This window comes from Ammospiza caudacuta, chromosome 5 (genome assembly GCF_027887145.1).
Source record: "Ammospiza caudacuta isolate bAmmCau1 chromosome 5, bAmmCau1.pri, whole genome shotgun sequence".
Lineage (NCBI taxonomy): Eukaryota > Metazoa > Chordata > Aves > Passeriformes > Passerellidae > Ammospiza > Ammospiza caudacuta.
This window is the reverse complement of record NC_080597.1, coordinates 5,214,141-5,226,744: the sequence shown is the minus strand read 5'-3', so window position 1 is coordinate 5,226,744 and position 12,604 is coordinate 5,214,141. Positions and strand designations below refer to the sequence as shown.

Here is a 12,604-nt window from a genome sequence, read left to right as displayed (position 1 = left end):
TTTTGATCCAAATCCCAGGACACAGGCCAAACAAGCAGTTGCCTAAGGCAAATGGAGGGCAGGAGAACAGAGGTTTCTTCTGCTTTGAGAGGATCCTGCAAAACACAGTTGGCTCCTTTTGATGTTTTTGCTGTCAAGAAAGAGGTCAGAGTGAACAGGAGGCTGGCTATGGTTGTAGCTCCTCCTTGAGCAGGTTGTGTGACCTTTCAGGTATTTTTCCTAATTTTCTGTCCCTTCTTCCAACCCTTCCCATTCCTTGGTGTACTTCTCAGGGTGGATGAGATTTGAAGCCTTGTGCTCCACTTTGAGTAGTAAGAAAGTTTTGAACTGTTAGAATTCTGCTGTTTTGCTCACTTTCCATCTCGCCTCTAAATGTGAGAAATCATATCAACAAGAGTAACCTAAATTCCATCACTGGGATAGGAAAGAGAAATTTTCTTATGAAACAGCACATAATGCAGAGCTGGATGTTTATGATCTTGACCCACTCTAACCCCACACAGAGAAAACATCTCTCCAGAATATTCTGCCCTCTGGTATTCCCACTGGCAGGCATTTCTATAGCTTTCTGGGAGAAGTAAACCAAAATGAAACAAACTGGATTGTGGTAAATACAATCAGATTCACCCACTGCTATACTGATGTTTTGGGTTCACTGAAAAAAGACAGATTGCTTGCTCGTTCTGCGAGCCTTTGTTGACCTCACCCTGCCGTGATTGTGCAGCCTTTTTTGTGAAAGCAAAAAGACTTGAAGACTCTAGATGAAGATGGCACTTCCATAAAAAGCGTCTGTGGTGCTTGGCCTGCCTGCTGGAGCTGCAGACAGTGACCATTTACTGCCAGCTGTGCTGGAGGCAGCAGCAGTGTATGCACCTGCCTGCAATACAGCCTGGGCTGAGGCCACCAGCTCCCTTGCCATGGGATGGAAAACGGCCACTGATAAGAACTCTTGATTGTGAGCTACATTTGCCTACATTTGGGAGGTGGTTTGAATTGCAGCAGCAATTTCCTGAGCCACCTGTTCTCAATGGTTTAGTGTTAGTAGAGCATAGAAATTAGGACAATTTAAACCAGTTGTCTTCTTTGGAGAGTCATTTGAGATGTGGAGTTTCATGTGTTCTACAAAGGGAAGAGACGTGGAATTGCAGGTCATTTTCACAAGGCAATCACAGTGTTTTGCATTGTGTTAGAAAACTCTAGGTTCAGCCCATTTCAAAATTTGACCCATTTGTTTTAGATTCTAAAATAATACTTCACGAGCTGAAAATCAAAATATTTGAATTTGATTTAACAAACAGGCTTAATAGTACATAGATTCATTCAGTGTTTTCTTTTTTAAGAGTTAATTCATTAATTTGGATACTGCAGTGTAGCAGACCCAGGGGAAAGGTGTTACTGAAGCAGAAAATATAACCACCAGTGATTGATTTTTTTCCTAACAATCTTTCTGCAGTTTTTATTATTATTGTTGTTTGGCTTATTTGTTTCTTTTATATTGTGAATAACAAAATATCACTCCCAGTATGAGAAAATTTCATTTTTAATTTTTTCCATGCCTTGAGGCTGAGTTTGGACCCAGAGCTGAATGTGGACTAACTTCAGGCCAGAGAAGCCAGTGGTTCTCTTCCTCACCTCCACCTTTTTATCACATTTCCTTGGGAGGACCTGAACCCTCAGTAATATAACAGGGTTCAGTTGTCACTGGCATACATTGTCATTGTCACATATTTTGGCTACAAATTAAGGGATCATCCTGCTTTGATCCTGCTACAGTGCTGGTTTCATGCACAGCTCAGAATTCTGAAAACCTGATGCAAAGCCTGTAAAGTCCATGGAAGTCTTTCAGCAGGTGTTGGACCAGACAGGAGGAAAGTACCTCATCATGACTGTTAGATACCCACCTCCACCTCAGTCACATGGCACTCATAAAATTCACATTTTGACTAGGATTTCCATTATCCTAATATTATGCCACCAAAATCAGTGGTAGATTTCCTATTCATTTTTGCAGGAGCAAACCTAAGACAAATGGCAAGTGGAGTAGCATTTTGTTAAATCTATTCGCTGCTGACAGTCTTCAGCAACAGTAATGGAGCAACACTGCGGAGAATGGCTTTACCTCTTTTCCTAGAAAGAGTGGCCTGTATTATCTGCTCTGTGTGTCTTGTGTAGTGATCTGCTTCAACAGATATAAGACTTAGTGCTTAAGAATTCTTGGTCCAGCAATTTTCACAATCATTAAACTTACTTTTTAAAATACAAGTGTTAAAACCTGGGTTAGAACCACATGAGTCTCTAAATAAGGGAGGTCAGCATTTCTTGAAAAAAATTATTGCTGAAAGAGGAGAAGAAACAGCACTGCAGCCAAAAAGAAGGCAAAGCCGAGAATCATAACAAAGCAACAGGAAATTCTTTTCTTATGCCCTCTTTTAAGTCTGTATTCCCAACAATGTTCTTTCATAAAACTATCATCAAATGTCTTGCCCTGTCCACTTTCTGGCAGACTCTATTAGTTTTGTCTATCCATAATTTATCGTATTTGTCCATCCAGTGTGAGATTTGAAAAATCTATTTCGTGTTAGATAACACCCTTGAATGTTGAAAGTCTTCAGTAAAACTTTGAGGTCTGAGTTTTTAACTATATTTCCCCTTACTGTGGATGAAATAGTCCATAATTAAATGTGTACAGGATTGTGAGTACCATTAATTACACTTGAACTAGCCCAATTCAGTTGTGATGAAATATAAAATCTTAAATAGTGATTGAAACCTGGCTAGAAATTAGAGCCACCAGCTCACTCTCCAGATGTCAGATTATTGTCAAACAGTTCATCTTTAACCATTATTCATGCAGACATTTGTAGATAACTGTTGGAGAATATCAAGTGTTTACAGAATGTTAGAAAATGCCTGGTATTGTACACAAAATTGTACATAAATGTCACATATATGTTTTATTTGAATTGTCAATCAAATGCTGAGAAGGAAAGTTTTGAAAAAGGTATCAGTCTTTTGCTAAGTGTTGATGGATATGTGGACACTCCAGCTGTTTTACATCTGTGTGCACAGCAAGGATGCTCCATACATGTGTTTGTCTGGAGAGAATAGAAACAGCTGGATGTGCTACACAGACTGAGGAGACTTTCTGGTGGAAATCAATCTAACCCATTGTTTTTCTTCCATCTCTTCCTCCTTCCCACCCATGTCCTGTCCCTCCCTCCCTCTTGCTAGGGAGTTTTCCAAAGAAAGAGAAAAGGCCAAGGCTCGAGGTGATTTCCAGAAGCTTCGGGAAAAGCAGCAGCTAGAGGAGGATCTGAAGGGATACTTAGACTGGATAACTCAAGCAGAAGATATTGATCCAGAAAATGAAGATGAAGGCATGGATGAGGAGAAGCCTCGAAACAGTAAGCAACTTTCTTCTCTTTCTTTTTCTCTCTCTCCTTCTCTGTCTCTCTCCATGCTTTTAGCCACAAAGCCTGTGCCCATCTGCTGTAGTGCTGAGGTGGCTTCTAAGGAAGAACAAGTTCTTTCTGAGACATGCAATATGCTTATACATGATTCCAGTTTAGTGCTTGTGGGAAACCATGGGAAGCAGAAATACGTGTACAATACTTGATATTCTGCAGATCAATGTTTAGTGATAGGGGCATTAGATCCTGAAATTAAACAGATGAAAGATCAATACTTGCTGGTACAGTCCACTACTGAGAAAAGTTTTAAAATACAAGTGTGCCCTATATTCATTTATTTAATTGAAGCTCATTGTTGCAGGCGCTTTGCGCATGGTTGGTTCCTTTGGAAGCAAAGGTTTCTCAGGGAAAGCAGAGATACAGTATGGCAAAATGGCCAAATCAGCTCTGTTGTACCTTAAGGGGGACATCTGTAACTCCACTGAAGTCAGTGGACTTGTGTTTGCTTTTGCCAGGATGGGTTAAGCTCTCTGACATTTCTTCTAAGGGTGTTATTTCTTACTCTTCTTTTTTGGACTTGACAAGGGGTTTGTACAAAGTGCAAATTCACCAACAACCCCTTATTAGAAATCCTGAAGAAGGAAGGGTTTGAGGAAAGCAGTCCTTCCCCAACATTTTATTACCATTATTGAATCTTCTGCCACCTTCTCTTTTACCAACACGAGCTGTGTAACACTTCAGAGCACTTAGCAGTTGTCATTGCTGGTTGTGCACTTGGGAAATGTCAGACTTGGAACCTTTACAAAGCCCATGGACAATGGCTCTACTCTTGGCTTTCATCACAGGAATGTGCATTTTCTTTGTTTGGTTTTGGAAGACAAGACATTAAACATGTCCCTAGATATCACCCTTCCCATCAAACAATCAAAGTCTATGGGATGATCCCATCACAAACATATCTTCCAGTAACAGGAAGATTGGACATGGCAAAGTTGTGTTTTTCTTTCTTCAGCAAGATTTTTAATAGATGTTCATGACCTTTAGAATATTAGTAACCACTATTGTTGCCAAAACAATGAAGTTCTTCTAAAAAAACAATTGGAGTGGTTGATATCAGGTTATACCCACAATACTTAGGTAACTGGACTTGAAGCAGTCACTGTGGTGACTTGCTTAGACTTTTTCCAAATCAGATTATTTTGATTTTTATGCTGGTATTTTCATAGTTCATATAGTTTACTTTCACCTCAGCAATCATCCAGAAATAATTATATTAATCATGTCCAAAATTTGCTACTCAGTGGCATACCATACATGAACAAATCAGTTGAGGATTCACTGCATGTATTGTTGAGTGTGGTCAATCCATATTTGAGCTAACAAGCCCCTTTTGTGGGTGGTGATATTAAGAAGTGAAAGGTAACACATCTCCAGCTTGCCGTCAGTTCCTCCTGGTCTATTTGATAAGGTGAGTTTTGTAAGACATGGTTTATCAAAATTAGTCCTCTCACATCTGAGTCAGAAGAACTGAGAAGTAATGGTTTCCGCTTAAGATGACATCACAGTAAAGGTACTGTGAGTAAGTGACAGGGCAGGGCATTTTGTTTAGGGTGAGGTTTATTTTTGGTGTGTTATCTCCTGGGTTGAATGCTTTGGCATTCCTGCCAGCAGTCAATCACCAGTAGGGTTAAATTGGAAGAGAAAGATGGCATTATTTCTCTTCCAAAAGCCATTTACAAACTAAGTGAAGGACAGATGGCACAGATGTAAATTCCCTCATGAATCCCTTTGGCTTGAGTGTTCCCAAGACATTTGAATCCCACCTAGTCTTAGTCCAAGCTTACATCACCAAGACTACAATGTCTTCCTTGTTTTATGTTTAGCTCAGTTGCCTCCTGTGCACCTTCAGTGTCTTTTGTTCAAGTGCTCATCAAATCTCATCACCTTCTGTAACTAGCACAGCATCTGAACTCCATGGCTGACTGTGACTGCCCTTTCAAGCACACTTTGTTCAGTGACTAATTGATGTTGACTTTTGAGGTATCAGCCCTGAGAATTTCAAATGACAGATGACTGAAGCACGCAGGGTAGTTCAGACCTCCTTAAGCTGCTGTGTTAGCTCAAAAAACTTCAGGTGTGGCCTTTGCATCAGAGGTGTTGCACTGATGCTCAGAGGACACGTGCTCCTGCCTGAGCTCTGACACTGATTCGCACCAATACTTTAAAGAGCTCACATCAGTTTTGGCTTCTTTGCTTTTCCCTTGTAGGTAGTTTGGAGGCTTGGCTTTTTTTTTTTTAATAAAAAGTATCAGAATAGTTCAGAAGTTCAAATAAAAAATACTTATTAATCTAGAGACTCAGCTAATGTAAGTTCTGAGACTCAGCAGTTTACACCATCTGGGCTCTGACCCAGGTAGTCTACCTACACTGAATCATCCCAAACACAGAGAACATATGTTTCTCATCTTTTCTTTGTCCTTGGCAGCTACAGAGGCAGATTTTGCTGTCTTTTAACTTTGTAGAGAGTGCTGCCCACTTGTCAGCATGGGCACTGCCTCCTGTAAAACAGAGGACACGAGGTGGAAGGGAAGAGAAACTCACTTGCATCCCCTTTTGGTTTCACTGCCTGCGACAGTCCTTAGGGCATCATCAGCCATATTTTGCATATGCTGCTGCTTTCCTGAGGCTCTCAAACCTTGCCCAAAGCCTCACTGGGTGTTTGCAGCCCTTAATGAAGTTACTAAGTCCAAGGATACAGCAGAGAGGACCTTAGTAAAGGAAAGGGTAAAAAAGGAAGATAAATGCAACCAGAGTTGGACAGCCTGTGCAGTCTTGAGCTCTTCTCTCCATAGCAGAGGTCTTGGCACTTTGCTGAGGGAGCTCATTGCCTCTTTTCACTCACATGGACTGAGAGACATTCACAGAGCAGGCTGAGCTAATTCCCTGTCTTTTGAGGAATTGCCACATTTAAGGCAGTTTTTCCATGCTGTTTGCAAACATGGATTTGCCATTGTGACAGATGTGAGGTGGGAAATGTGAAAAGGCTTCTCGGGGCAGTTTGTGTTGATGGTCTTGTTCTGTGCTCTTTCCCTGACATGCCTTCCACAAGGCAAGAAAGCTTTAATTTGATGGGGGGAGAAAGTTACAAAATTTGCCATCAAAATTACAGGATGGCAAAGAAAACTGCCCCTCCTGTTGCCGCAGTTACTGGGAATTTGCACTTTTATTTTCCCTTCCTGAGAGTGGTCTGGAATGCTTCTCTTGCTGTCGGCAGAAGCAGAAAACTTCAGTTCAACCCAGATTCTCCTCCTATTGAAATTGATTGGCAAAACTCCCACAGGCTGCAGTGGGGTTCACAAATAATCTATGAATGGGCAGGGCAAAATAATTTCATGTTTCTGAGTGCTCAGATTTTGTCCTCCCTCTGTTTCCTTTATTTCAGTTCTATTTGGTGCCACCATGTGAGAGTCTGACCTCACTAATGTCAACAGAGTCCCTAAAAGTAAAAAACCCCAACTGGTTTGTAAAGGCATTCCATGATTCCAGACAATTAATCCTTCTTGTTAAGTCATATCCAACATTGTACTGTAAATTCAGGAACTGATTTGCAAGTAGCTTACCCTACTAAAATTAAAAGTCTAATCATTCTTCAAGGCCCTATTGTAATGGAACTGATGGCTGTAGATAATTAAGTTTTCGTGTAGCACAGCAGAAAAAAATCCAGTACAAATCAATGTGTTGCCGATCAAAATCATATGATATTTCAGGTGGTACATTAAATAATGAAAAGTGTGTCTGTACATGCAGATTTATGCCTCTGTTGAAGTGGGAATAGTGCACAAGTGAAGACAAAAAGTACAGACATACAGGCAGATTTTAAAATATATATTAAAAATTAATCAGTTTTAAAAGAAATAGTCCTCAGTCTTCACCTTCAGAGCATTGCTGTAGTGCCTTAGTGACCTTTGGAAATGTACATTAACATCTGAGTTTGCTGCCTCTAAGGAGTCAATGACAACCTAACGTTTTGGTGGTCTATAGGTTTTGTCTCACTCTTTCAACCACTGTTTCTTTTGAACATCTCCATAACTGGGAATTAGACTGCATTTAATCACAGATTTATGAGAGTCTTCCCTGGAAAAAAAAATTATTTTGAGACAAGGAAGAACTTTTCAGCAGAAAAAGCAAAATTTCAGGAGAAATTGGTACCTCTTAGACCATTACAGCTTTTGGAAAATCTCTGTCTTTCATGGGAACAATTCGTGCTTCTGCACATCAGGCCATAAATGAGAACAGAAGAGATGGTAGTTTAAATAGAATGGAAGAGTTTTAGAACTCTAGAAATAGAAACCTTAGTAATTTCAACCCAAACAGGGCTTTATTTTCTAAGAACTCCAATAGTAGTTTGACTCTATTAAGTAACAGGGAAAAAAGCATGACCACCTGTACCTAAAAGTCCAGGCATTTTATGATTTATCTATCCAATTCCTGTTGACTTGATTTCCTTTTGCACAGTCAATTTATGCACCACAAAGAGACTCTGTTGATTTCAGTGAGGTTATGTACAAAATACCCTCCACAGACTTTAATGAAAGCTGTCACTAAATTCTGTGCAACCCTTTGGGAAAGTTAGTGATGTGGAGCTGTTGGACAGAGAGAGTTCTGTGTACAGATCTAGTCATGATACCAAGGTAAAAGAACACCAACTTCAATTTGTACATTTCTTTAATTTGTATATTTAGTAATTTCATATGTCATAATTCATAATTTCATATGTCAGCCTGCTCAGTGGCCTCCAAATTATGTGTTTAGTGTTCTGACTTTACTGGCTTATTACTTTCAGCCTGAAATAAAATATCATTATACTCTGGGATGATGTCTAAGGTAGGAAGGATTTTCAAAGACTGGATTGCAAGCTAAAATTTCAGGGTGGCCTAAAATACTCTTGGTCCATCTTATGCAATGAAATTTAATGGGCAAGTGCACAGCTGGGGAATCAACATGGAAGATGCAGAGGGGAAAATGAGAGAGTGGATATTTAAAAGATATATATTTTACATCCAGTCTTGACCCTCACTGCCTTAAAACCCGTCTTCTTACTGTATGAGCAAAAAGAGGCTGTTCTGAGTTAATTTCTGTTTAGCAGAGCATACTTGAACTTGTTTGCCAACAGCAAATTAGTTCATCCTGCATTATTCTAGTTTCATCCACGGAATCTGTCTTGATGTATTTTATATACACATGGAAGGACATGGACAACCACCCCTTGACAGGCAGGTGCAGATATTGTCAAAAAGCAATTTTAAAAATCCACATGGAGCTTGCATGGAATTTAAGATCATCTAAACAAAAGCTCTAAGAGGCACAGACTGGAAAATGAAACCCTTACTAATTTAATTCCTCCAAAAGTTGGTGGCTTGAGAAAGGCATCATAGAAGGTGGTTGCATTTTGCTTTCCATATCCAAATACAAGGAAATCAATGCCAGTCTTGTGAAATGATTTATTGTCTGTCAACACCTCATCTAAAGAGGAAGAAAGCACAATCTCTTCTACTTTTATCATTGTCCACTGATGTGGAAAATAATCATCTGGTAACCCAGAAGAGATGAGCTGCAGTGCCAACAATTTGCAGGCATTTCCCAAGGGCACCTGATAGGTACTTCATAAGTTTAGCAACTGGGATAGATCTATTCTCTTTCACCTGGAGACAGAGGGACAAAAGAAGTGTATACTGTGCCAACAGGTTGTTCTAGGGGGAAAAAAATCCATGTATTAATGTGCAGAGGTTCCAACATATGGTTTATTTGGACAGGAGTGACAGCAGCTCCCAGCTGTGTGCTGTGCCCAATAGAAAATAAACCCAGTGGCATTTTCCTACCTTGTCATCTTTTGAAACAGCTCATACACTGCTCTTAATTTAAATACCAGAGTCTGAGGAAACCTAATGAAAGGCCTTTGTGAATGATAAGTCAGCTTTGTGGTTTTTTTTGTGGTTCCTCACAGAGAGGCTCAGGTTGCAAAATGCAGCATGGGTTTGTGCTACAGATGTCAAGCTTGAGTCTATAATTAGAATGCTGCCTAGAAAAAGCTTCCAGGACATTAGTTCTCACATTAGTCTGAATCACTCCTACAGTCCTCGGGCAAAATTTGTACTGAAATTCCTGGGGATTTTGCCTGGGTAAGGACTTGGGCCCCAATCGGTTTCATCCAAGGTCAATAACAAAACATGCTCATGTCAGCACTCCAAAAGGTTGCCCAGTGTGAGGTCTTGGAGCACAGAGGCTCTCAGTGCTCACACATCACTTCAGTACTGTGTAACTGGCATCCACCAAAGGGAGAGTGTGAGGTATCTGAAATCACTTACAGCACTGGGCACTCCCCTGAGCACTGTTTGCCCAGTGCTGCATTCCACTGGCTAAAATGCAGTTGTGTCTGGCATGAATGGGATCCACAGTCATTACAAACATGTGGTTTATACTGAAATAAATGTGTGGTCAGATCCAGGTAAACTCTGATATCCTAAAAAGGAAGAGCTATATAGGTCAGGAATAATAATTTTTTTTTTTTAATAGCATTTGTGAGGCTTTATAGTGACCCTGTAGGTAGCTGTGGTAGCAGAATACACAGGGCGATGATCTTCAGTGATGTAGGTGAAAGTCAAGCTGCCATTTCCAAGTATCATTTTCATTTTATAATTTCTGTGCAGTGCAAGTAACAAAGAAAAAGATCACTTAGGGTGATTCCTCTTCCACCTTTCCATCAATGTCAACAAAACTATGATGTCAACATCTGGCTTTTTTCTATTGGAATAAAATCAAAACTGAGAGTAGATTTTCTTCCTGACTCTCTTAATAAGTTGCCATATTTTTTTTTTTTTATTGTGAGTGAAAAAACAAGGAAGCAAGTAGATCCTTATCCTTGATTGTTTTGTCTTTCTCCATTTCCAAGAGGAAATGCTTGGGGGAAAAAAGTTATTCTTCTCAACAAAGTGAAATTTAAAACTTGAGGGTTTAAATTATGCTTTAAAATTATTCAGCTAAAACATTGGTTCTTGAAATATGTGTATGCAGGGTGATATTTGGAGAGGAGTGAAATATTTTTCTGGACTCCTTTGTCCAAGAAAAAAAAAAGACGCAGGAAAGCTAAATTATGTTCTCATGATCACCCCCACAGTGCCAGTGGCACAGGCTCTCACACCATTTTCTGCCCTCTAGAGCAGAAAGAGCAGAATTTTGATCCTGGATTGCATCACATAAGGCGTTTCCAAGTTTCATCAGGGTGGTTTTGAACTATTTTCCTTCTCTGACAATTCACAGTAATCATACCAATCATTGTAAGAAATACAAGAGTTTTTTTGTTCCCCTGAATGTATGGATGGTTCACTCCAAAGGTCTGGTTTTCTGGTTTTTGTTAGCAATATAATTTAATAACCCAGCCTTTAGCAAAAGCAGCTTTTAGGTTCATTGTCCTGTAGATTTCACAACTTCCCAGTTTTTCTTTCTTTCTGTCTCGAAGATTTGAACAAAAAACAAAAAGCAAGCAACCATTTGAAAACCTTCTTCCCCTTCCTTCTCTACTAGTAAATTACTTCTAGGGAGGTAAATCCCACCTAACCCAACAAGATGTTAAAGCAGTTTAGCCCAAGCCTGCATTTTCTGTCAAAGCACGGTGTGGAGAAAACAATGTTCCCTTTGTTTGAACAGAGAGCAAAAGAAGAAGCTGCTGGTATTCAGGACAAAGATGTGGCCAATCTAACAACCTATAATTCAGCAGTAATTTGTTCCAACAGAGCATCAGAAGGCCTGATATAAACTCGTGAAGAGGGAAAAATGTTTCTAGGAAGCAGGGAAATTCCTCCATTTTGGAAAGGTGGGCTACATTCAGGCGTGTGCCTGACTCCTTCAGCCAGCTCACTGAGTGAGCAGCTCTGAGATAATTACCTGATCCTCAGAGGGTCACTGGGATGAGCACCAAATCTCTGTGCCACTTCTGCATGGGAGAATGGAAACCAGCATGGAGACTAAACTCCAAAACTGTGCTCATTTTTGCCCACAGGCTCATTTTTTTCTTCTTGCTCCTTGCAGGCATCAAAGGTTACAGCAATTAGATGAGCTTCCAGGTTACTGTAGTTTATATCTTGGGAAAAAAGCTCTTCCTATAATATGCTCCCTGACTGAAAAAAATTTTATGGTGATCTACAGCACTCTTGCTCTCTTGCAGCTGAGAATTTGGCTCATCTTGTTCAACTCACAGGTCCTTCCAGTTCCTCCCTGCCCAGGTTCTTGTGCCCTGAAGCACAAAGAATTTTATACTGAGAGCTGCTGGAGCAGTGGTGTGTGACCAGCTATAGCACAGAGAGACTGACATTAATGTTGATGGGGCATTGACTTTGTCCACTATAAAAGCTATTTCCCTAGCAAAGACTGACTGAATAGATACCACCTCTGTTTTCCCTGCTAGAAGAGAGACTTGTGTTGATGTAGGAATTCTCTTATAGTACCAGTTTGTTACATAGAAATATCTCTGAAGGTAAGGCTTTAGAGGGAATCAATTGTTTATATAGCTGGCAAAGACACCTTTGTGCAAATAATTTTATCTCTATCTGCCCTGCTGGCAAGTGTTTCTTGAAGCTGTCAAGATTTATCCATTGACACTGGTTCTACTCCTCAGGAAAGAACATTACTCTGTGAGAAAGCTGCCTTTGCCATGCCTTCTGATGAATTGCTTTATTTCCTATGGTTAGAGAGGCATAGAAAGCATTTGGTACCAGCATCTCCACAGAAAAGTTTTGGAAGAAATGCCACAAACCCCCCAAGCTGAGTATTCATAGAGCAAGATCATTTCTTATTTCATTTTTTAATCAGATGCCTAAAGTGTGCTCTTAAATCTTTGCAAGGACACTTACAAAGTGGTTTTAAAAACTATGGAGTATTCAGCAGTTCCTGCTGCAGTCGGTGAGAATGGCCCATAGTCAGTGATTTAAAGTAAGTCACCATTGCAGATGTAGTCTCAAGAGCCTCTTCACTGAGAAGAAAGCACTGCTGAGCAGGACTGATAGCTGAAATCCTGAGCATTGTTTTGATGTGGCATGAAGAGCTGTCAGGAGAGGGGCTGTCGTGCTCAGGAACAGTAGCTGAGGGACATGAAGCATGTGTTTTGAGTTAGAAACAGCTGCTGGGGATGAGAACCAGTT

The 12,604-nt window shown here is 40.2% G+C and overlaps 1 protein-coding gene across 2 annotated transcripts in view; it reads left to right on the top strand.

The window, feature by feature from the left end:
* Positions 1–12,604, top strand: part of CACNA1C (calcium voltage-gated channel subunit alpha1 C) — a 454,710-nt gene that overhangs the window by 312,534 nt on the left and 129,572 nt on the right. For both annotated transcript variants that reach the window (XM_058806025.1, XM_058806026.1), the window contains exon 9: positions 3,232–3,404. In XM_058806025.1, coding sequence (XP_058662008.1) covers positions 3,232–3,404 — 173 coding nt within the window. The remainder of the gene's footprint in view (positions 1–3,231; positions 3,405–12,604) is intronic.